Genomic DNA, 27270 nt, shown 5'->3' on the forward strand with positions numbered 1-27270 from the left:
CGCATGCGCATTAGTCACAACAAAACCTCGTGGACGAAAGGAAGCAAAGCAAGATGCTGGTGCTATTTGAAACAGCGGCGGGTTATGCCGTTTTCAAGGTTTGTCATGTTGTTTATTATATTGCAATCGTATAATAAATACACATACAGCAACTTTTCACTACATTTTCCCTGTTTTCTTGCGTTTATAAGAAAAAAGATGTCCCCACGTGGTCCCCATGCTGTAGTGGGTGGGGAGTTGCTAAGTTTCAGTTACATTATGTTACTTGTTTGATGACATATTTATGTACATATGATCGCATACGACATGAACATCAGCTTACAGATATAGAGGCATCATTTTTATTCCCACGTGGCGCTTTGTGTAGTGGTCGGGTGTTGGAAAGTTTCAGTCACAAAGTGGCGTGTACAGTTGATGACGTAGTTTACTTAAATCCGATCGCATTCAACATGAATGTTAGTTTGCAGGGCTAGATGCATCTATTTCCCCGCTCATTCATCAAATGATTGGACAGAAACAAAAATCTGATTTTTCAATTGTATTTATTTTCTTAAGTAAAATAAGGCCCTTTTTTGTTTTCAGTTATTGAACGAGAAGAAACTGAAGGAGAGTGAAAATCTTTACCTGGATTTCGAGACTCCCGAAGCAGCTAGTGAAGTGTAAATTTTGTTTTTAAAACTAAGTAAATAAAACCTATTATTTGATCTCAATCTTATTTTAGATCAATAAGATGGAACCATTAACGCATTATATTTTTCCAATTTGTAGTGTTTTCACATTTTAACTACTTAAACTAAATCATGAACACTAGGAGCGATGTCATACAGGTTTTTCCTAGGATTTTTGACAAAAGGGGCCATATCCATAAAACTTCTGTCATTTCTTACCTTAATTCAATTGTTTTAAATTTGCATAGTCAGTTTAAAGAGAAGATGTGTGTTTTAACATTTAAGTATGTTTTTTGGAAAAGGTGAATGCAAATGATGTATTTAAGAAATTATGAAGTTGTGATGTCATATGACGAATGAGCTTCTTGAATAAGGAAAGTGACTTGTCCGGTCGTTGTCCGAACGAGCATGTGCATTTTTCCGAAATTTAAATCCCTCAGTTTTCATAATTTCTTCAGCAACAATTCACAAATCCTGAATGAACATTCTAGATATTGGGTTTCTTGAACCATGAATTGGTGACTTCACAGCATTCCGTGTGCTCAGCATTTGCCTGACACTTGGACGCTTATTAATTAGATACATCTCTCATTCGTGTTTGAGGATGGTGACCAGTCAATTGTAACCCCCCCCCCCGACCCCAGGTCCGGGGAATAGCGGGGACTTTCGGTCCAGCCAACCCCGGCTAAAATCCCCTGTGGGGATGAACAGATGGTTAAATCCCCGCCAAATGCCCCGCTCCCCAGGGACCCTAGGTAAAGCCCATTCCCCGCTATATTTAAAGCGAAGACAAAACCACCGCATTCACCTGGCACTGTGGGGCCACCTGAAAGTTAAAAACACGGCCCATTTCCCCGGTATACCCCCGGACCTGGGGGGGGGGCGTGGTTACAATTGACTGGTGCATAATGATGACTTAGGGATGACTGAAGACCTTGCTTTAAATTTGCTGTTATCCCTTAGGGATGACTGAAGACCTTGTTTTAAATTTGCTGTTATCCTTTAGGGAATAAATGAACACTACAATTTGATTTTTGTTGGGGTTCTTTAAAATCATTTTGGGCAAGTAAAACTGTTTTTGGGGAAGTGGTTTTCTTCAATTACTTGCCCAAAAGTACAAGTGGTAACAATTTTTAAGGCAAAGATTGGTTATGAAATGACTTAAGATGCTTTATGGATATCAGCCCAGGCCTTTTCCTTATTTTGCGTTGAAAAAGCTCATCATTTCTAGCTTGGAATTTCAATGCCCCATTTTTTGCAGGTTAAAGTTGAAGCATTTCAAGAAATTCAAAGACACAACAGAAGCTCTAGCAGGTTTGTTTATTTTTCTGATAGCTTGTTGCCTGGAAATGGATCATCAGATATCAATTCAATCGTTCTAAACTGTGGAACAGGAATGCTCATCTAAACAGCTAAATGTTCTATATAGTTCTCCAATGAAAAAGGTGGCACCTGAGCTGAAATACATCTCGGTTAAAATGAAACAAACACATTTAAAATATTTTTTTACAGCAACTTAAGCCATGTTTGTCATTCTGTTACTAGCTGCCACAGCCCTGGTTGAAGGAAAGATGAGCAAGTCATTAAAGTCTCTCATGAAGAAAGTTGTAGCCTCTGACGCCCATGATGAACTTGCTGTTGCTGATGCAAAACTTGGGAACGTGATTAAGGTGTGGCAACATCTCTTTACTCACTATGCTCGGTGATTTTAACAATGTCATAAATCTATGTATGAGGAACTGAAGGTCTGGACACATACCATAATGTATGTGTCGGACTGTTATGTTCCCTGTAATATGAGAGTACTAGTGGGTATTGTTGGAAGTTCAGGTGAGATCTACTTTCTATTCTTTTAGTTAGATCTTTCATAATATTGAAATGATATTTGTTTCCATGTTATTATTTTTAGTTTTTTTGCGCTCGACAGTAACAGTCCGACGGTAACAGTCGAACAATATTTTTGACTCTTGTGTTTGTAACTTTACGTGAAAAGGAATCTTGCACTAATTCCTTCTTAACATTATTTGGATGAGAAAAGAATGTGATTGTGAGGTGGGAGAATTAGTGGTAGCAGGATTTAATAGGGAAATTTAACTAAGGATGTGAGTAGATGGTGTCTTGGAAAATTCACTGTAAGCTCTACTGTTTTTTTTTTTAAAAGGGTCTTTCTCTAGTGATTGTCATAGTGCAAGAAGTGTTGGTTGTCATTTTCTGTGTGCAAGTTCCATAATTCTGCTTTTAGTAATTATTTAGTTGTGCCCCTTTTTTGACATGAAAAAAAAATCATGAGGCTGGTCACTTTGTGGCAATCCTGTTAAAAATTGGTATCCATGATGGTTAAATTTATATTATCAAAAATGCATGGTATAAACCCCTTGTGTTACAGGAGAAATTCAATCTAAGCTGTGTAGCAAACTCGTCTGTACAAGAGTTGATGCGAGGGATCAGAAACCAGATGGACAGCCTTATCACTCTCCCAACGAAGGAGATGTCTGCTATGGCCCTTGGTCTTGCTCACAGGTTGGTGGACATGTTGAAAATTCGACGTACAAAAGCATAGGCTTGTTTTTATCTGTTTCTGTTTTCTTTATAACATTTAATAAATTTATAACTGTTTCCATGTACTTCTTGATTTGTTGGCTTTATACTTATAACCTTGCTCTTAACACGAGCAAGGTTATTAATTGAAAGTTTGATATAAAAAAAAATAACTCACTTAATCTTGCTTTGTACATGATGAAACATCATAGAGCCTTTTTATGTCCGAGAACATATGATGTGAAATGATAGGACTGATGCAAAGCCTTCTGATCATATTTGATTTTATTGCTCTCAACAGTAAAATGCGGCAAGCAAGTCATGTTGATCTTGTTTTTCAGTCTTTCACGATACAAACTCAAGTTCAGTCCAGACAAAGTAGACACAATGATAGTTCAAGCTATATGTAAGTATATATTCAGATCTGTTAAAGTAAAGTTACACTTGATTGATGATTAATTAGATTTTTAATAATTATCTGATAAAAATAACAAAATTGATGTCGAACATGTTAATGTATGTTTATGTAAAAATTTCGTTGATCTTGAATGGTAATAAGTCTGATGCCTATTTCTGAGTTATTTAAAAATAAAAATAACCTGGTACTATTGATTGATATTGACTGGTTTTTCTTCCAGCATTACTTGATGACTTGGACAAGGAGTTGAACAACTATGTAATGAGAGCTCGCGAATGGTACGGATGGCATTTCCCAGAGCTTGGCAAGATTGTTCAGGATAACCTTGCTTTTGCCAAGGTCGTCAAACAAATGGGTATGTTTCATTAAGGTGTGGAAGAATAAGGTATTTAAGTGGGAAGTAGGGTTGACCTAGGCTCTTGTGGATTAAAAATTCCGAATTTTAAGTTCTTGAAAACCATGCACACAATTCTGTATGATTGAATAATTGGTTAACAAATTGAAACAAGTCTTGTTGCCCACCAATGATGTATAACCTTACCATTGATCAGAACAAATCATGTTGAAATGGTTTTTTCGTCACTACCTCTGAGGCCAAAAAAAAAAAATGTCTTGTTTCTGGTCACATGCCCCAAAAAAAACAGGGTCGGTAGGTAGGTTTTTTTTTTTTTTTTTTTTTTTTTTTTTATTCAAACCTTTGGAATGAAATAGTATAGCGTTTGAAAAATGATGAAATATTGTCTGCCAATACAACACCATCAAATATGGCTTAAAGGAAACTGGACACAAGTTTATAACCATATTTATGTATTTATTAGTTTAACAGAACAACAGCACTATTACATGACAAGAAGCAACAAGTCCAAGACTAGAATTTGAAATAATCTCAAGAAACAATTGTCATTCTTTGTCAGAAAACAAATATAAACATGGATGGAAGAAACCGTAATACTGGGTATTTAAACATCACAGAGACAAAATCTAACTAAGTGTAATGTCAATGGTTCTTCATACAGAAAATTAATTTTAATCCTTTAAAACATTAAAAACGAAGGTCCAAAAATGAAACGTTTTAATATGACGTTCGGTATTTGAGAGAGACGAAGTATTTAAATCCATTCACTCAGCATAATGATTCACGCTTCGTCGGCATTATTTTGCCTTAATTCGTCCGATTCAAATAAACCTTGTATATGTGTATAGATACAGTACACTCCACGCGGAACTACCACTTTCCGTTTTCCTCGGCGGATTTTGGTCATCGCAGACACGACATCCAATTGATCATAATCCTCTTTCCTCGGCGTTTTTACTCGTTCACCCACCGAGGCTGATCAGTGGACCGTATAATTACAATCGCCGCGTTACTCGGAGGTAAAAACACCGCGAAATTCGGAGGAAAACCGATAAGAATCTCCCACTGTATCTAATTTTGTTCAATTTATTTGATATTTTTTGCTACACCCCTAATTATTTATAAAAATAATTTATTTCGCGTACCTAATTTTCGGACATCCAAAGGACATCAATCGTAACTTTCACACTTACCAAGTTTCAACCTTACCTAACCGTATACACCACTGTTGACAAGTCAATTAGTAAATACCCATCCTAAACGATGTATTGCATGTAGAAAGAGGAAGTGTGAAATATTTATTGTAGGATTAAATAAACAACAAGGGCAATCAAGGGATTAAGAAAACAAAGACATGACATTTTTGTAAAACGATCTGCCAATAATAAAACTTTACCACACTTATAGACTGTAAGAAGCAATTATGTACAGTTATACTTATTGAATCCTCAATAAAAGTCAACACATTCAATGATATAGGTAACTAATTAATGTGATGAATTAAAGTTGAAAATGCAAAACTTAAGTTACATTCGAAAACACCACTCAGACACATTAATCCTGCATAACAATATACATGCTCTCCATGAGATCCTCGTGGGTAAAACTGTGAGTTATGTGACGTCACACAGTGAGACTGTTTGATCTGAAGCCGATAGAATGTGTTATTCATTTCAATGCATTTATAAAATGGTGTTTAATGGGATTTTAATTAACTTGATGAAGGATTTACACTTATATGCGTAATAAATAAGTTTAGAACCATTGATAACTACGGATACATTAATAAGTGTTAATAAGTGGTAAAATGCAAATTAAGAAATAATGACCGAAAAATATTCACACTTACAAAGTTCTCAACACCTTCATTACTCCAATCTAATTAAGTTCTCAACACCTTAATATAGTAAGAGAAAGATGACAATAACAAACACAAACGCACGCTATGGTATATCTTTTAATTACATAATGTGAAAAACAACAGTTGTTTGACGATGCTGATGAAAATTTACAATAATTGTTTTTAAAAAGAAACTTACTGTACTTTGAAAAATTAAATGTCTCATTATTTAATACTGTTTTAACAGAAGCAATGTACTGTAGTAGCTATGCACAAAACGCGGAGTTCCGCGATTAGGTCAATAAATCGATACGATCACCGGCGCTACCGGCAATAAAACCCTCCATAGAAAACGATTAACTCGGTGCAACTCGGCGAAATTTAGCGAGGAAAAAGGTTGCGTACTCGGCGGAAATCCGCGATAAATTAAAAACGTCACCGAGGAAAGTGCTAGTTCCGCGTGGAGTGTAGTCTTTTGAATTACGAAAATATCGGTGCCAAAACTGTCATTCTCGGTCGAGGCATTATTTGTTTTACGATGGCCCTTTTACGATATCTAAACAACCATACAACTTACCGAACATTTAGCTTCAAGTCGGACATTTTCTCGCTCGCCATGTAAATCGATGAAAAGACTTTTTATTGTTGTTTGCGAATGGGCAACTTTAATGACACTACAACCGTCGAAGTGCGAACATTTGTCTATTTTTATGGCTATCAAATGCTTAACAGACGTCGTCTGCGCAGGGCCAGCCATCTTCGACACGGCCGTATAAAAAACACGTCACGAATATAATATTACTGTCGGATAGCACGGTTTACTCTTCGGGACCGGGAATCCCGGCTCACTTTACGCTAATTATAAAAAACGGTCTTTACGCTATTAAAAAAAAAAAACGGTCGGGGGGTAAAAAGTAGGGTCGGTCGGGTGACCAGAAACAAGACATTTTTTTTATTTGGCCTGAGGTGGAATTTTTAAAGTAATGTACTGCTATTTTCATTGCGAAAAAAGCCTTTCATTCCCTCTTACCCATGCATAAATAAAAGAACATGAATAACAGTCAAATGGTACTGCTTATTTACTAACTGCTTGATAATCTTGCAAGTATAGAAGTATGGAACAAGAAATAAGTGATATAAATAATAATGTCATATTAACGGGGTATAATATGTTTGATTTTTTGTTTCGTTTTTGCTTCTTAATCGTTAACTTTCCCCTGATAATAAAAAAAGTGAGCCACCAATGATGTATACTCTACCGTTGATCAGAAACAAATCTTGTTGAAATGGTTGTTTCGTCACTACCTCTGAGGTGGCTGCAAAAATATTTGAGTATTAGCAAAAATGAAAAGAAGCTAAAACTTCACCTACAATAGGACTTCCTATCACATTGGAATTTTAACAATGATTTTCATAAGCAAATTTTAACCATAACTGATAATTAATAAATACCCCCAGGTTTCCGGACGAATGCTGTGAATACAGATTTTTCCAAGATCTTACCCGAGGAAGTGGAGAAGGATGTTAAGGATGCTGCAGAAATCTCCATGGGAACGGAAATCTCAGACGAGGATATTCTCAATGTTACATACCTCTGTGATCAGGTAGGGAGAAAAAGATTAGTGCTTTAAAAATGAAATGAAGGCCATTGATCAGTAGGATTTACAAGACTTCTGATGACAATAACTCAATGTTGATTTATGATTTGGCTAGATTTTAACTAAATAAACAACAGATCTTTAATTCTTAGTCAAATTTTAATGATACAAAATGACTCTGTAAACATTTCAAAGTTAAAACCTTTTACTTCAGGTGATAGAGATAACAGAATACCGAGCCCAGCTGTATGACTATATTAAAAACAGAATGGTTGCCATAGCACCCAATTTGACCGTGTTAGTTGGAGAACTGGTTGGCGCCAGACTTATTTCACATGCTGGTAAGGAAACTGAAGTTCACTATTAAAATTGCTTCAGAGTTGTTATGAACTTTTTTTTTAATAACTTGTATTTTTGTCCAGGTAAAGTTTGTGTGACTGAACCGTGTCTTATTATGTCTGTCAATGATGACTTATCAGAGCCTTAATATCTGAGTGACTGTGATATGCACAATGATAGGCCTGAGACAGACTTTTGTAATATTCAATTTCTTTTTAAAAGTTATATAAATTACACATACTCTTATCTGAACAACATAGTCTGATTTGTCGAACATTGTTCATCGGCTGTCTTAGCAATTTGAAATGATGCAAATGTGTAAGGAAAAATGTAAATTACTCCGATCATTTTCGTTTACTTCATAACAGCACATTGTGTTGAAATTACCAGGCAGATATTTTATTGTATCTGTCAATGATGATTTATCAGAGCCTTTATATCTGAGTTGCTATGATATGCACAATGATAGGCCTGAGACGGAATTAAACCAAGAAAATTATTATAAGACGGCAGTCATCGAAATTAGGCTTTTGGATGAAGAAGCCAAATTCTTACATTATTGCTTGGTATCAAATTTTTTAACAAACCCTACTATATAATTTCTCAGAAACTGAGCAAGTCGGGCAGACATTTTACTACTGCAGGGCCAGTGGGCTTGTGTTAATTTCGACCACTGCAACAGTCAATGAAATTAAACTTTTATCAACAAGTCAAATGTTCATTTGCATGTCTATACACTGCCTTTTACAAGGGCCATTAGGCCATGAATTGAAATTATATTCTCCAATGAATGAGCCCAAATTTTGCACTAGTGCATGGTTTAAATTTAGCTGTTGCTAACTTGATGAATGCGAGAGAAGTGCGAGTAGAATTTTATGCGCACTCGACATTTTTATCGAGTGACTTTTTCATGTTCAAACCTCAATTATTTAAAAAAAAAAGAAAGAAAGATTGGTTAAGAAACAAAACCTCACAAAATGTTGGGCGTAACATTTAATTACATTTTAAAACAAATATCATATTAATCATGCAATCTCTTATCTAAACAAAAGTCTGATTTGTCGAACATTGTTCATCAGCTGTCTTAGCCATTTTAAATGATGTAATTGTCAATGAACAATTTTGGAAAAATGTAAATAATGCGGATAGTATTCGTTTACTTCATAACAGCATATTGTGTTGAAATTATATGGCAAAAATATTGTATCTGTCAATGATGATTTATCAGAGCCTTAATATCTGAGTGACTGTGATATGCACAATGATAGGCCTGAGACAGAATTAAACCAAGCAAATTATTATATTCTTTTAAATATGATCTACCTTCATGAATGCTTACAGTCATTGTAATTAATGTTTTATCAACAAGCCTTAATATTTATTTGCGTTACACACTGCCCCCTTCAAAAGGGCTGAATGTCATGACTAGAAATTATATTCTTAAATGAACAAGCTTAAATTCTTGCTCTAGTGCTTGGCATTTAATATGTTGAAGTCCTGCTAAATAGTCCAGAATTCGAGCAAGCCTTAAAAGCATTGTACCGTCAAAACCTGTTGGCTCGATATCCCAGGGACCGCCTACAGCACTTTCCAGACTCGGTAATATCTAGCTAAGTGGGTAATATCTAGCCAAGTGGGAATCTTACAAAGAGTAGAACTAAATCAGTTCTTAGCATCCAGTTAGAGTCAATGAGGAAATCAAGCTAAGCGATATGGAGCCATCGGGTTTTGACTGTGCCATACATGGCTTAGGGAGCTTGTTCTAAGCCTGACCACTGTAAGGCTTCTAAACCTGAAAAATGCCGCTTTGATGTTAACACAGAAAATTATTGTATCTGTCAATGATGATTTATCAGAGCCTTTATATCTGAGTTGCTATGATATGCACAATGATAGGCCTGAGACGGACTTCTTTTCAGAATGAATTAAAATAAAAATCATTTATTTTTGAACATACACAGGTCTGTTCCAAACACCAGTTCAGGTTTTTCCCAGTATTCGATAACTGATTTTACTTCTTTTCCAAACACCAGTTCAGGTTTTTCCGAGTATTCGATATCTGATTTTACTTCTTGTTGCCATCCATACCCCCCCCCCCCCCCCTCCACACACACACTTATTTTGATGTATATCATCAGTTGCCTATTATATAAAACTGGGGTTGTTTTTTTTTGCTTTAGTCAAACTAATCCAAAATGTTCATCTATTGGTCACAATTTATCCAGTATTAACTACTGACCAATAAAAAAAAAAAATTAGCAAAAATACAAAAATATTACCTGTGGACAATTGACCAGTTTTATTAAATTGGCTGCTGGTTGACATTAAATGAAGATCTTGAATATTTGGTTTAAAACCATGTTTAACCTCCTTCAGGATCCCTGCTCAACCTGGCCAAGCACCCTGCCAGTACTGTACAGATTCTCGGTGCGGAGAAAGCCCTATTCCGAGCCCTGAAGACCAAACATGACACGCCCAAATATGGTCTTATATACCACGCCTCGCTTGTTGGTCAGGCTAACACCAAACTCAAGGGCAAGGTGAGAGGATGTTAAGCTGTATAAATACTTGATTTTTATAGTTCTATTGTGAAAACTATGAGCTGATATGAATTATACAAATTCCATTCTCTGGGAAGAACTAGTACAAGTGCTGTTCTGAGAGGAAGAGAATGTGGCCTTATTTGGGGCTCGAAGATGACGTTTTGGATGAGTGAATGTCTAAGGTTGTTTTTTGGTTGACCATGACCCATCAAATGACGGGCTTACAAGATTTGTGTCTAGGTAGCATTAAATGTAATTGTGATTAGCAGCATAGTAATGATTCAGTTCATCTAGTAGCAGTTTGACATTATGTTTAATAGGAATGAAGTCACAGTGATGAGGATTGAGATAGATAGGGACAGATGATGTATTCTGTGATTAGAAACTATCTCTCTGATGTGACTGAAAAAAAAATCCAATATTTTCGCATTTATTAACAACTACATTTACCATGTTTGTAGAACTGTACTAAACTGGTAGTGAACCTTGTGTAGGTGTATGAATTGTAACTGTCTTGGTGTGAAATGTTGCCTCAGTCAAACTTGAATTTCAAAACTGTCATGAGGCAATATTTTTTCTAAGAAGGCAACTTCAAAATTTTAAGACAAACTTTAATATTTGAATCTTGTTAATAGTGATATAAATTTTCCAGTAAGGCAACTTCAGATTTTTTTAAGATAAACTTAAAATTTTGAATCTTGCTCATATTAATAAACATTTTCAGATGTCTCGGATGTTGGCAGCTAAGGCATCCCTGGCGATCCGTGTTGACGCCCTGGGAGAGGACACAAACGCCGAGATGGGATTGGAACATCGCGCCAAGCTGGATAGAAGGATGCGAGAACTGGAGGAGGGAAAGGTTTGTAACGCCTCATTTCATTGGCTGTTTTGCCTCGCGATCTTGTTCTTGGACAATCTTCTGGGGATTGACGTGTGCATTGTTTGTACATTGTTTGATCGTTAGATTTTGGACAAATACTCGCTTTTGAAACTGCAGAGGAGGATGTGTTGTAAGCATGTTGATAGTGGGATTATCTGACGTAAGTGCCATAAAGAGGCTGTTATTTTGTAAGGCCCATTGCAGACAACGCGAAAACTTTTTCTTCTTCACAGGACATTGCGACAGGTAAACACTGAAAGTTTACCTGTCACACCAAATTTTTACCTGTCGCAATGTTACAAACAGTATTTATGCAGTTACATCAGCCTAAACCTTGATTTTAAGCCTCTTTTTAGCTCACCTGTCACGAAGTGACAAGGTGAGCTTTTGTGATCACTCTTCGTCCATCCGTCCGTCCATTCACAATTGCTTGTGAACACAATAGAGGTCACAATTTTGACCTAATCTTTATGAAACTTGGTCAGACTGATCATCTCTATAAAATCTAGGTCAAGTTCGATATTGGGTCATCTGGGGTCAAAAACTAGGTCAGTAGGTCAATTAGTAGAAAAACCTTGTGAACACAATAGAGGTCACAATTTTAGCCTAATCTCAATGCAACTTGGTCAGAATGGTCATCTCTATAAAATGTAGGTCAAGTTTGATATTGGGTCATTCACGGTCAATAACTAGGTCACTAGGTCAATTAGTACAAAAACCTTGTGAACACAATAGAGGTCACAATTTTAGCCTAATCTCAATGCAACTTGGTCAGAATGATCATCTCTATAAAATCTAGGTCAAGTTCGATATTGGGTCATCTGCGGTCAATAACTAGGTCACTAGGTCAATTAGTACAAAAACCTTGTGAACACAATAGAGTTCACAATTTTAGGCTAATCTTAATGCAACTTGGTCAGAATGATCATCTCTATAAAATCTGGGTCAAGTTCGATATTGGGTCATCCGCAGTCAATAACTAGGTCACTAGGTCAATTATTAGAAAAACCTTGTGAACAAAATAGAGGTCACAATTTTAGCCTTATCTTAATGAAACTTGGTCAGAATGATCATCTTAACATAAGCTAGGTCAAGTTCCATATTGGGTCAACCCAGGTCAAAAACTAGGTCACTAGGTCAATTAGTAGAAAAACCTTGTGAACACAATAGAGGTCACAATTTTAGGCTTAACTCAATTCAACTTGGTCAGAATGATCATCTCTAGAAAAATATAGGTCAAGTTCGATATTGGGTCATTCGCGGTCATGTGGGGTAAAAAACTAGGTCAGTGGGACAAATAAAAGAGTGGCCTCTAGGGGCCATACTTTTCATTGGATCTTTATGATAATAGGTCAGAATGTTCACTTTATTTAGCAAAGCTACAGGTGAGCGATACAGGGCCATCATGGCCCTCTTGTTTAAATAAGTTTTGTAATTCCCATTATAACAGGTTTAGATCTTTTTGGTTCGATTTGTCCTACAGTACTATAATAAATTACAAAAAAAGCTAAACATCATGTAAAAAAAAATCAATATTCGGATCTTATGTCATATTTTTTTCTTCCCTTGCCTCCCAGAAAAAACTCATATCTGGTTCGTCTACCCGTGGTACAGCTAGATCTTACTCTTTTAATTCATCTTTAGATTAAGGATACAGTACGGTTATAAAACGTAACGAATTGTACTACAAGTCAAACTCAGGCACAACATTTATGCAAAAACGAAAGTAGAGTTCTTGTTATTGGCAATGTTAAACAGAACGGAAAGAAAGTCAGCTCGGTATATTAATCATCATATTTAAATTAACACGATTGCCGGGAACCACTTCGCCGAAAATAAATACATACGGAATTTTGTAATTTCCGAACATTTCCGTAAAATAAAAGTATTAGAGTACAGTACGAGCTGAAATCGGAACCTTACGCGTTTTATCGGCTTTTACGGGAACATGTGGAAACGGGGTTTACAAATAGTGATACACGGATTAATACGCTGAATAATCATGATATAATAGTTAAAAATAACATTTATTTAGAAACTGAAAGTAAATTTTCCGCCGGTGCTGACTGTAATTTTTCACCGGACATTGTGACCGACCAAAACAAAAGTTTCGTCGGTCAAAATGGAAATATACCGGACATGTCCGACTGTCCGACGGACATTCGCATTGTCTGCCATTGCATAATCAAAAGGAAGAAATAGGGGTCAGATTGCAAAAGTTTAGATATAAAATCTGTACAGCAGCTCTGTGGTTTGTCACAATGATGATTACTGAGATAGATAGGGACAAATGAAATTCAGTGATTTCACACTATCTCTCTGATGTGACTAGTTAAGATGTATTTTACAGTAAATTTTTTACAACGTTGTTTGACAAATAATGCATCTGTGATTAGAAAGACTGGTCTGAGAAACTTGGTATTATGTTGTAAGTTTTAATAGCACGCCTATAAAAAGACAGTGGGCTCACAGCTTTTTGAAAAATCTTCATATTTACCTGATATAGCAAAATGTTGTTTTTCTCTGTTTTCAGTCACGAAGAATAAGTGGTGCTGGAAAGGCCATGTCCAAATGGGATAATTACGAGAACAAAAGGTGAGATAGTCTTCATTAAACTTCAGCAGGGCCCTCTTTCTTGAAAAATCTTCAGCCTAATAATCCATGTAGCCACATAACTGATTTCATGATTTTAAAAAAAAAGACCATTCAATCAATAAGACCCAGTACATCTAATTGTTTCTGTCAATGATGATTTATCAGAGCCTTAATATCTGAGTTGCTATGATATGCACAATGATAGGCCTGAGACGGACCTCTTTACTGAATGAAATGAATATATTTTATTTGTTTAAAAATAATTTGAACACTAATTTGGTACTATGATAGAACTGCTGGAAAACAAAACTATATGTGCTTCAATTTCAATGAGCAACAGATGCTATGTAATAGTTAGATGACATGAAGTAAAATTTTAATGATTAAGAATGGGCAGAGTGAGCGTAGCGAATACAACTTCATTGGCTGACACATTATAAACGCAAAATATGACTCGGGGAGTGTGTATCGGATGGACCTTTAAACACCCGCAAAAGTTTAAATTCTTACTGATGAACCATAGTACTTATTGAATGTCTATCTGCAATTTTATTGGCTGAGAATGTAGGTGGTATTCCAAGTTAGATATTGATATTAAGCAAGCTGGGGCAAGATCTTGTGCTTACTTTTAGTAATGTAAAATTATGTCTGGAGTGTCTTCTATACCAGTTGTCTGATAATGTCAGTATGATGATTTATTGAGAATATATGAAATGGTGATTATATTATCTCACTGAGCTGAGGCCTAAAAAAAAATTGTTTGGTTAGGGTTACATCCTTTTCAAAAATAGGTAGGGTAGGTAGGCTTTTTTTTATTTTTTATTTTTTTTAGGCTTTATATAAGAATGTCATTTTCATCATTGGAAAATGGTGTTAAAGTTATCTTCTATATAAGCAATTAACTATTTTGAACTACATATTGAAAAGCAAAAAAAAAAAGAAATTTTTTTTTTTTTTTTTTTTTCATTCTTTTTGTTCAAACTGACTATTAAAACGTTAGGGTCGGCGCCTATTCCGTAGGTAGGGTCGGGTAACCCGAACCAAATGTGTTTTTTTTTAGGCCTGACCTGTAAGTCTAAACTTGTTGAACAAATGAGATTTATTCTTGTCTTCTGAAATTGAAAACACATTTTTTTTTCACAATGACAGTTGTGGAAATTAACACATTCCCTCCCTGCGCAGGTCAATTGTTTGCCAAAATTGCTAAATATCTGAAATGTATACGGGAAGGTTTGTGGCCATTTCTGCAGCCAAGCTTTTTATGTCAGAATTTGGGCATGTTGATTTCAAAAGTAAAGTGTTGATTTCTGCAATAGTCAGTGTGAAAACATGATTTGCAGGTTTTAGTTCCTTCTCCTAAAAGTGCCCCAAAACAGATGGCAAAGTCACCAAGACCAGGGTTTAACACGATATTACGAGTATATGACGGCATTCTGCCCTAGAGTTGGTGCCTTTTCATGTTTTGCTTGGTGGTTGTCATGAGCGCATTATGACTGGACAACGAGTATCCTCTTTTCTAGTTGTCAGTTATGATGATTTATTGAGAATATATGAAATGATGATTATATATTTCTTACTGAGCTGACTTGAAAGTTGAAATTAAATTAGGTTGAAAAAATGTTATTTATTTTGTCTTTCAAAAATGCACAAATTATGAAATACCTTCGTCACAATGATGATTACTGAGATAGATAGGGACAAATGAATACTCGTGATTTCACACTATCTCACTGATGTGACATGAAATGTATGCTTAATGTATGTTGAAATTGATGTAACTGTTGAATTTTGGAAATAGTAAAATAGATATTCGAGGGGTGAAAGCGAAAAGGTTCTATCTTCTTCACTTTGAACTTTTTTGCATTCACCCCTCCTATTGAACTATGGAGTTAAGTTGAAACACTGTTGGTAAAATCTTACAAAACTTTAAAAAATAGTTTTCTGTAAATAATATTAAGTATCTAATAAAATTGAAGGAATGGCTGTTAAAATGATAATAATATAAAGACTTGCTGCAATTAGGAATTTGAAATTGGAAGTATGAACTTCTTTTCAATTCACAGAAGTGTTGAAGATTTTTCGCTATTGTCCAACTTTCATGTTGAAAAAATATTAATTTGTATTTCTTATGTTCTGACTTGACTTATTTGTATCCAAATAATTCATATTACTTCTAGATTTATTAAAAGGGGATTCTTCTTCATTTGTACTTCCAAGGACTTGTACAGTCTGCGAAATAACTTTTCAGATGAACTTGCCCTTTCGGGCATCTCCCTGGCAATTTTAACTTGCCCGGACCAATTTTCACTTGCCCGAATAAATTTCAAATAAAATATAAAGCAAAGATCACATCAGAGTTGTTTTATTCATTCTTTAAATGACAAAAGAAGAGAGAAAACAGTATCTTCTGTCATCTCGACATCATCATCATCATCATCATCATCATCATCATCATCGTCGTCTTTTTTGTCTTTTTCACCAAAGAAGTCTTTCATGACACTCGTTTCCTGAAAAATTACAAGGCACATATTTACTCATGTTACGGTATTATAATTTTCTGAAATGAAATTTCATGCAATTACCTCTCAGCAACAACACAAGTTTTAGATATTTAAGTACCTGCTGTGCAATATCATCATCATCATCATCTATCCCTACTAGGTCCTCCGGCTCCTCATCTGTATCAGAAATGACAACTGTCTTGGAAGTTGTCGATTGAATCCTCTTTGTGGCATTCAGTCGCCTACTATGACCTTCGTCTTTGAAACGCTTGCATCGGACTGGTTTAAATCAAGCGTCCAATCGGCTTTCAATTTTATACGCATAGTTATAAGCGTCTATTGATTCGGACTGCGGAGTAAGTGTACCAGTCGATACAGACCGCGTAAAACGTCATCAAATTTAGCGACTTTTAAGTCGAGTAATACGTCATCAAATTTAGCGTATTTACTTTGTTGATTTTCGGATAAACGATTTCGTTCTCTTTTTTCACTTGCCCGATCGGGCAAGCAAATACGATTTTTTACTTGCCCGGCGGGATTTTTACTTGCCCCGGGCATCGGGCACATGGGTTATTTCGCAGACTGCTTGTATTGGAATTTTAACCCGTTAAAGGGAGCAGTTTTTCTCCCCAACTTCTTTAGCAGAAGCCCGGAGATTCAAGTATGTACATGTTAGAGCCATGGATGTGAATAGGAAAACTTTCTACCCTCATGTTGACTTCATTGAGTTTGAACTGACAAGATTGTAAATACTAGATAGGCTAAAATCCAAGGCACAAACAGTATTGAAAGAGTTTGGAAATGGCTTCCTTGCTTGTAAAAATGATTTGAATTGCAAGTCACAATGATGATTACTGAGATAGATAGGGACAAATGAAATATTCGTGATTTCACACTATCTCACTGATGTGACTCAATTTATATGCAAGTTTGTTGGTCGTTTATTTGTGTGTCTGTTTGTTGTTGGTAGTTTTCTAAGAAAATATATCCACTTATTATCATAACTTTAATGTTGTCACTGTAGCTAGAAATAAAACACATCTTAAAAGTGAACTCTGTTCAGAGTTGTGAAACTCCTTGTTAGAATTGTTGTCAAATGAAACCTCTGGATTGAATGAAAAAAGAAAAGACAATTTTTCTTATCCTCCTGTAATCCTTTGTGGTTGACCAGAAAGGTGAAGCATTATGTTATGGAAAAGTCATGACTAGAGCTTCTTTGATTGTAAAAACGTATCGAAACTTCAGGAATTAAAAGTCATAGTGATGATTATTGAGATAGATAGGGACAAATGAAATACTTTGTGATTTCACACTATCTCACTGAGGTGACTTCTATGTAAAATTAAGGAACTGTTGGTGTTTATTATCAAGTCTGTTTTTTGGAAAGAAATCGATCTAGGTATTATATCATCATAACCTTGGTACACACAGTTGCTACTACTGTAGCCAGCAAGCAAAGAGTCAGTTGGTCAACCGGATCACATTATATTTATTTAGACAACATATATTTCATCACCCTATTGTTACTTCCGCATCCATGAGGATAAATGTTCTGAAGGAAGTCGTACCATGTCTTCAAATTATACGCTATTCTGAGATGTTGTATGATCTTATGTGTTTAAAATTGGAGGCCTTTTTGTCTATGGGGGAAACTGATGTATGGTAAAGATTTTTGGAAATTGTAGTGGGCTAAATTTGTGTTGGTAATCCGCATGATGATTGGTTGGTCTGAGTGTATCTTTGATGACATTATTTCACTCGCCGAACTGAAGACTTACTGACCTAATAATTATTGCTACTTCCTAGGTCTGCTATAAGATTGCTGCAATGTTGCAATTTAAGCTATGTTCTCTATATGTGTAAGATTGTCCGAATTCGTGGCAGGAAAATTTGTTGGTAATCCGTATGATGATTGGTTGGTCTGAGTGTATCTTTGATGACATTATTTCACTCGCCGAACTGAGGACTTACTGACCTAATAATGATTGCTACTGTCAAGGTCTGCTATAAGATTGCTGCAATGTTGCAGTTTAAGGTATGTTCTCTAATGTGCAAGATTGTCAGAATTTGTGGCAGGAAAATTGTTGGAATTCCATATGATGATTGGTTGATCTGAGTGTATCTTTGATGACATTATTTCACTCGCCGAACTGAGGATTAACTGTCCCAAAAATTATTGTTCTGTGTGCCATCAAAATGTCTATGTCAAGTTTGATAAGTGTTCTTAGTGGAACACTAATGAAGAGGATTTTCAGATATTATCTGACATGGCTTTAGAAATTGAAACAAGCCCGGCAATATATGACTAAAACTTTAAACAGGCTTAGCAGACATTCTTGTGTGCTTTAGCTAGTCTTGACCCCTGTATTCAGTCGTCAAAGCCCTGCTTAATAAAGTCCAAAAATTGAGTCAGCCTAGAAAAGAAATTGACCAGTGCAGGGAACGAGAGCTTGTGCTTTTTTCGATATGAAACCACACACATCAATGATGATAAATATTTCAAAGGAATTCAGACGATGTCTACAAATTATACGCTCTGAGATGTGAATTATTGTTCTGTTTACAATTAATTGGTGTCATGGCAACTGGAATCAGTATGAAATGGCAAAAGATAAAAATATTTATATTGCTGTTGTAGATAAATTTGTATCATGTTTGATTTTTATCAAGTTTCAAATCAAAACAAAGGCAATCAAGTTCTCAACTATAACAAATACTTGTTGTAATTAATGTTAAAAGAAAAAAAATGAATGTTGAATAGAACAATTGGTACCATCTTCATTTCACAACTGTTCAGAAATCATGATAGGATAGTGTCAGTAATCCGTATGATGATTGGTTGGTCTGAGTGTATCTTTGATGACATTATTTCACTCGCCGAACTGAGGATTTGCTGATCAAAAGAATTAAATTGAGTGTTTTATCCTTTGTCAGCTATGAAAATGGATGTGCTATTTATATTATAACTGTTACATGCAAAATAAAGACTCCAGTGTTTATTCAAAAACACTTGCTGAATAACATGAATAAAGTTAGGTAATATTTATATAAATTAATTCAGTTGAGAAATTGGTCGCAGGCACTGTTTTTGTTGTTGGTTTTACTGCCAAAAGCAGAGATTATTTTGAACGAGTTTGAACAGATGTTACAACCTTAGGAGCAGGTCATAAATTTAAAAGATACATTTATATCGGTGTCGGTATGATGATTGGTTGGTCCCAGTGTATCTTTGATGACATTATTTCACTCGCCGAACTGAGGACTTCCTGACCCTTAAAATCATAGTTCTGTGTGCCATCACAATGTCCCCAGTGGGAAATGAAGCCCTTATGTACAGGACATTCAGAAAAAAAATGTGTAAACCTGTGACCAGATATTAAATCAGATTTGTTATGAACAAGCCCCCAATCTTTCTTCACTACTTGGCTTTACAAATTAATGAGCCCTGCTGTATAGGATTAAACTTGTACCCTTGTTGTAGCAGGGCTTGTGCTTATTGGACCCTGCATCACACGGTTGTATTTCAATCTCACACATCTATGAGGATAAATATTTTAAAGGAAGTCGGACCATGTCTTCAAATTATACGCTATTCTGAGATGTGAGTAAATCTTTTGAAATTAAATTAATGTCAAAGCCACACAAACAAATACCTGGAATGACCTAACTGGCAAATTGAAAGCAAACCCACTTTAATGTAATAAGCTATTGCATAAACAGACAACCTTGGCAGAAAACCAATCTTATATAGTACTATACTGTTCTATTCAGTTTTGCTTTGACCTTTTGAGAAGCCAGTTCTTTTCTGGGCAAAGGGCAAGTTAATGAGCTTGAACCTTAATCTAGACTGGCGAGATAAAATAACCAGTTTAATCCCAGTCTGTCTTTAACTTGAAATGGACTGTTTCATGCACTGGTTACATTAGATAAGCAAATAATGTCTGGTGTAAAAGATTTTCAGAAGTGGTCATAGGGTAGATTTATGTCAGTATCCGTATGATGATTGGTTTTTCTGAGTGTATCTTTGATGACATTATTTCACTCGCCGAACTGAGGACTTACTGACAACAAATAATACAACTTGCTTTATATAACCCAGAATTTGAGCCAAGCGGGAAAGAAATTGACCAGCGCAGGGCTTGCAAACTTGTGTTGATATTGTCGTGACACCTTGCACATCAATGATGATAAATTTTTTAAAGGAAGTCAGACGATGTCTACAAATTATACGCTCTGAGATGTGAATTATTGTTTTGTTTACATAAAATGGGTGTCATGGCAACTGGAATCTGTAAGAAATGGGAAACATATTTATATGGCTGTTGTAATCTATTAATTTGTCAGTTATTTCACTGGTGAACTGAAAGTATAAAGACTTGAAATGTATTGACCTATTGTACAAACAGGGAAGTTATTGGGAACCAAGTCTAAATTTATTGTGTTTTGTTCAGTTTTGCTTTGAAAACTGAGAAGCCAGTTCTTTTCTGGGCAAAGGGCAAGTTATCCTGCTTGAGACCTTAATCTAGGCTGGCGAGATAAAATAATCAGTTTAATCCCAGTCTGTCTTAACTTGAAATGGACTGTTTCATGCACTGGTTACATTCAATAAAAAAAGTGTGTTCATGTTCGAGTGTTCATGACAAGATCTCAGAATCTGAGCAATATAAGTAGGAATGTGGGTATGACAGATGTGCAGAGCACAATGTCCCAAGTTTTTAAGACTTTTGTTTAACATTCTGGAAATGATTGTCCTTGTCTGTACGATGATCAGAGAGTCTCGAGTGTGTCTTTGATGTCATCATTTCACTGAATGTGTTTAAGTGACGATTTGGAGTCAAAACTATTTAACATCCTGTCAACCATCTTAATGTTAACAATATTTATGTAATTGACAATATTTATGTAATTTGGTTTGTCTTTGACTTTTAAATACAATTGTGAGCATACATTTGTGTCAGTAATTCATATGATGATTGGTTGGTCTGAGTGTATCTTTGATGACATTATATCACTCGCCGAACTGAAGACTTACTGACCTAATAATTATTGCTACTTCCTAGGTCTGCTATAAGATTGCTGCAATGTTGCAATTTAAGCTATGTTCTCTATATGTGTAAGATTGTCCGAATTCGTGGCAGGAAAATTTGTTGGTAATCTGTATGATGATTGGTTGGTCTGAGTGTATCTTTGATGACATTATTTCACTCGCCGAACTGAGGATTTACTGACCTAATAATGATTGCTACTGTCAAGGTCTGCTATAAGATTGCTGCAATGTTGCAGTTTAAGGTATGTTCTCTAATGTGCAAGATTGTCAGAATTTGTGGCAGGAAAAGGAAAATTTGTTGGAAATCCGTATGATGATTGGTTGGTCTGAGTGTATCTTTGATGACATTATTTCACTCGCCGAACTGAGGATTAACTGACCCCAAAAAATCATGGTTGTGTGCGCCATCAAAATAACAGCAATGGTCTAGTATTGAGTGTAACACTTTAATGCATAGGACACTCAGACAATATCTATCACAAATCTTGTGACCAGTTCAGTTGTAGAAATCAGACCTTTTACTTCCATTTTGATTTGGGGACATGCCCTACTCTACAGAATGATTTTTTTTTTTTAAACGCCTTGGCTTGTGCTTGGTGTCGGCACTGCATCTAGTCATTGAAATTAGACTTTTGGATTCTAATACTATTGGCATCAAAAAAATATTTTCAGACATAAAAAAACATGAATTTGAGCCAGCCTGAAAAGAAATTTACCAGCCCAAGACTTAAGGGCGTGAGCTTGTGCTAATTTGATATTGCGCCTAACACATCAATGATGATAAATATTTGAAAGGAATCAGACCATGTCTACAAATTATACGCTCTGAGATGTGAATTATTGTTTTTTTTAACATTAAATAGGTGTCATGGCAATCAAATTTGTTAATGTCAGATTAAAACTAAAACACTTAATGTTTCTAACTATTTAATGCTGCTTATAATAAACATTAAAAGAAAAAGTTTGGCATTTGTTGTCTAGCTTTCGTGGTTAGATTTTTCTGGTGATGAGGAACAACTGGTACTGATTTTATTTCTCGTTGAAATCCTTTACATCTAAATTCAAACAAGCAAAATTCAATAGTTAAATCTACAAGTATGTCGGTAGCTTTATGATGATTTGTAAAACAGTTTCTTAGCTATGTGCTGATGAAGTTACATATTATTTCACTGGCGAACTGAAAGCATATACTGACTTGAAAATAGCAAGCTAATGTTTTAACAGGGCAGTTGTTGGGTTGTTAACCAAGTCTTACTTTAGAAATTTCCGTTCAATTTTGCTTTGAACCATTAGAAGCCAGTTCTTTTCTGGGCAAAGGGCAAGTTTACCTGCTTGAGACCTTAATCTAGGCTGGCGAGATGAAATAACCAGTTTAATCCCAGTCTGTCTTTTCTTGAAATGGACTGTTTTCATGCACTGGTTACAATTCAATAAGCAAATAAAAACATCTGGTCAATTGGTGTGTTTGTTACAAGATCTGACAATTTTAGCAATAGAAGTAGGAATTTTGGTATGCAAGAGGTCCTTTGCAATTATCAAGTAATAAAGAACATGTATTAGCTACAATGGGTGTGACCTCTGCAATGTCAGCTAGCAGAATTTGACTCTTCGATGACCAAGCCTGAATTGTTACACTAGTATCAAAACTTTCAACAAACCTTGCCGAGTGTATGTTGATGACAATGGTTACACTCACCAAATTGAGGATGTGCTATTTTGAATGTTCATCTTCTATCTGCATGAAAATGGCTGCAGTTCAAGCTATGTGCTCTGATGTGTAAGATTAAAATCGTGGTAGGATAAGAATCGTGGTAGGATAAAATTGTGTCAGTTATCCGTATGATGATTGGTTGGTCTGAGTGTATCTTTGATGACATTATTTCACTCGCCGAACTGAGGATTAACTGACCAAAATCATTAAATTAATGGCTGATCTCTGTCAACAATGGAAATTTTGTGTTTAAGTGTGTATAAGTTTTATAAAACACTTTCTGAATAACCGAAAAAAACAAACTATAAAAATAAAATAAATTATAAAGTAATACATTGTGGAACCCAGTCTTACGAACTACAAAGAAGAGTCAGTCGGTCAACCGGAACCACATTATTTTTATTTTGACAACATATGTTCCATCACACTGTTGTTACTTACACATCCATGATGATAAATGTTTTGAAGGAAGTCAGACCATGTCTTCACATTATACGCTATTCTGAGATGTTGTATGATCTTAAGTTTTTAAAATTTGGAGGCCTTTTTGTCTATGATGGAAACTGATGTAGGGATTTTGGAAATGGTCTTGCATTGGTATCATTATGATGATTGGTTGGTCTGAGTTCACCTTTTATGACTGAGGATTACTAATATATACTAAGCACTGGGTGAATTTTAAGTCACAATGATGAATACTGAGATAGATAGGGACAAATGAAATACTTCGTGATTTCACACTATCTCACTGATGTGACATGAACAGTTAATGTTTGTTTGTTTTTGGGAATTTTTGTGGTTGTGGTGAAGCCCTCAAAGACGGGGATGTCGTTAAAACACTGTTGATCAATATGTAAAAACCTTGTGATACAACCTTCACCATTAGGCATACAGCAGTCAAATATATATAACTGGTTAATTCTTTGGTTCAGTCAAAGCTAGCCAAACTGTTGATCGATTGGTCAGTATTTATATAAAAAAAAAAATAACCAATCAAGAAATTTAAATGTTCAAATTAGCCCAAAGATACTATGTGGACAACTTCTCAAGTTCTATACAATTGGCTTGTGTTAACTTAAATGGAAGACGTGAAGCTAACTCTGCTTTGGTGATAGATGAGTATACATTTCCACTTGAGTAGTGGGCTGAATACGCCGCTATCATTTTGACTTGAGAAGGACAATGTAAATTCTGGGCATTCTTTAATGGAAAGGGGTGGGGGAAACATCTGTTATTGTTAAAAAGATCTTGGAAACTTCTTGGAAGTCGCAATGATGATTACTGAGATAGATAGGGACAAATGAAATACACTGTGATCTCAAACTATCTCTCTGATGTGACTTCATTGATGAATATTGATTGAAAAGCAATCTGCTATGGTAAAATTGGTTTGCTATAATTATAAACTAGTTCTATAATGGATATAACCAGAGATTCTGTACATACAAAAAAAATCAACCTAATGCAATTTGTTAGTAGCTACTGTAGACCAATGTTGTATTGAGGATTTAATTGTCTTGTACTTCAGATTTTGCTCATTAATTTGATGCAATGCATTAAGTGCAAGAATAAAGGCCTGGTCATTCAAAGCTGAATTTTGCTGAGTGGACAAACTAAGTGGTCGGAATGAGCACAAGCTCTAATAACTGGAAAATTACTGTTAAGTCTTGATTGTGTTTTGGACTTTATATATAATCTTTCCAACTTTGTGTATTACAGCCAAGTGCGGACATATAACGACACAGCAGACTCCACGATCCCTGTTGTCCCCAAGAAACGAAAGTTTGATGACGATGATGATGAGGAGGATGTTAAACCCAAGGTCATGAAGGTTGAAGCGAATGCCGACGTCACCGAACAACAGTCTCCTGGTAGGTCAAAAAGTCTTGGGAAGAGATCATTTTTATAGAATGTCTGTTTTTCAGAACGGAAAAAATCTTTGGAAATGTAACCTGTTCTCAGCAGTACAAACATAAACTTTGCCCTTACCCAAGAACCAAAACCATTCAAGATTATGCTCATATAAACTGAATACTTGTTGTCACTAATTCACGTCCCATCTGATTCGAGTATATATTGACTTGTGCCCCTGATTCAACTTTTATTTTATGACTGTAAAAAGTAAAACTGGTTTGCTACATCCCTAAAATCGTGCATAATATATGGTTATCATTCTCATTCTCTTTCTAGTAGAAAATGGAGATCACTCCTCAGCTAAAAAGAAGAAAAAGAAGAAGAGGGAAAGCCTCAACACCACACAGGAGACAGATGGTATGTAAATACGGGGTCTTGACTTCCTATGATGCTATTGGCCTTGAAAAGCCATGTTCTCTTGTTCATTAATGTGTAGTAATTATTCAAGTCTTACAATATGTTTTTGATCTTTCCAAATTATTGTTGAGGAAAAAACACCTTATAGGTCTATCATTACTGTTATTTATTGGTGTTAATTTTGTTACACATTTAGAAATTGTTGTCTACATGTACACTGTCTGAAAAAAATATCTATTATTTTCCCGCTCATGTACAATCCTAACTTGCATCTTGAATCTTTTCCAGTCTCCATGGAGGTGACGGCGTCGGGTGATGCTCCTTCATCTGAGAAGAAGAAAAAGAAAAAGAAGAAAATCAAGCAGGAGGACGATTAAACAGTTCTCTATCTTCCATCATTAAATTCTTCATTCATGTGAATTTGGTCCAAAGATTGTGTTGAAAATCGATGTATTGTTGATTTTTATGTCCCAGCTCCTGTGCATGTATCTGAAAATGTAAACATTACATGCTGGACTGATACGGGCCATGGGGCTGTTTCACCAGTGATCCTGGAGTGTATTTAACAGTGCAGTACTACAGTAAAACATCTCTTCCTACAGGTATCTATATAACCACGAAATCACTCCGAGAACTTTGATGAACGGCCCCTTTTCATCTTGTTTCATTTTCATGGTTGTAAATGATGGCATTATTATTGTTCATACGCTGGTACAGCTAATGTAGCTTGTACACAAGCAGTCTAAATGTGTTCAGAAAACCATTTTATGTTTAATTTGGATTCTTTTATCAATGATTTTATATGCTTTTATTGATATACATGTGCATTTTGTTCATATTTTGGATATGTGTCTTTCTGTTCGAAATTGCATTGTATTTTAGTTGGCAAAAAATTGACAGTTGTACCTGTTAAAAACATAATTTCGAGAGGTATTAGATGTTAATTCTGAAACCTCTCGTTCAAAAATTGCATTGGTATTATTGTATAGAAAAAACCGCAAGCCCAGTGAGTTGAAACATGACTCTAGAAGTCATCTGTTAAGATTTATTAGTGTTGATAGAGTCTGACTAATGAATTGTTACAATAAAACTTATATAGTAAAAGATGAAAGGATAATATGCCTTATTTTTATCTTAATGGAAAAATGAATAAAAAATATAAACCAGAAACTACAGTGGATATTCAATACCTTCTGAATTGTGGTAACAGCAGCAAGGTAATAAAGCATAGCACTATCATATGTCCAACAGCTGCATCAAGGTGCTAGTATGCTGACTGTTGATAACAGCAGAGGGCAGCTTCAAACTCTCCTATGGTATGGAATTCTTTGTTTGGTTTAACATAAAGTGACCAAAGTTGGTATAAAAGAAGAGTTTAAATAGACTTTTCAGGAAAATTGTTCGGGACTCCTAGGGTCAAGGTAAAAAGTTACTAAAAAAAGGAATATCTTTAGTTAGGGTTGACATGATAATTTATTGTGACCACTTTTGGTTTATGGAGACCTTTAATTGGATTGCGTTTGGCGTCCAAAGGGTCTAGATCACTGAATAAAAATTGAAAAACAGTTGAAAATGAATAACTTTAGTTAGGGTAGACATGTTGTTATCAAACTTGGTATGTAGGAAGAGTTTGTGGAGGACTTTCATGAAACTGAATTTAGGGCCCCTATGGTCAAGGACAGTTACTATAAATAGAAGAAAAGTTGAAACCGAAACACGAAGGCTGAAGTTCTGTCGTTCAATGAAACCGTGGTTTTGTTGTGGCTGTGCGGTGTTTGTTATTGAGTAATAAAAAGCCGACATGGTTACCCCATGAGCTTGATAATATTTACACCAAATTTCATCCATTTATCATTCCAAAGCTATTTTAATGTCCCCCCCCCCAAGACGACGTGTCGCGTGTAAGATCCGTGTCCCTACCTCTAAGGTCAAGGTCACACTTGAGGTGTTTCTTCACAATGGAATG

At 35.5% G+C, this 27270-nt stretch overlaps 1 protein-coding gene across 2 annotated transcripts; it reads left to right on the forward strand.

The window, feature by feature from the left end:
- Positions 1–26479, forward strand: LOC128240870 (nucleolar protein 58-like). Of its 2 annotated transcripts, none has more exons than XM_052957837.1 (15): positions 1–98; positions 583–659; positions 1930–1982; positions 2214–2338; positions 3055–3188; positions 3548–3612; positions 3845–3979; positions 7278–7423; positions 7632–7758; positions 10133–10296; positions 11024–11158; positions 13713–13774; positions 24753–24904; positions 25224–25304; positions 25593–26479. In XM_052957837.1, exons 1-15 carry the CDS (start codon positions 54–56, stop codon positions 25679–25681), a joined length of 1590 nt encoding a protein of 529 aa, XP_052813797.1. In that variant the 5' UTR covers positions 1–53; the 3' UTR covers positions 25682–26479. The 2 variants fall into 2 exon arrangements, with proteins under 2 accessions (XP_052813797.1, XP_052813798.1); XM_052957838.1 differs by having other exon boundaries at positions 25227–25304.
- The last annotated feature ends 791 nt before the right edge of the window (positions 26480–27270 follow it).

This window comes from Mya arenaria, chromosome 7, assembly GCF_026914265.1.
Source record: "Mya arenaria isolate MELC-2E11 chromosome 7, ASM2691426v1".
NCBI lineage: Eukaryota > Metazoa > Mollusca > Bivalvia > Myida > Myidae > Mya > Mya arenaria.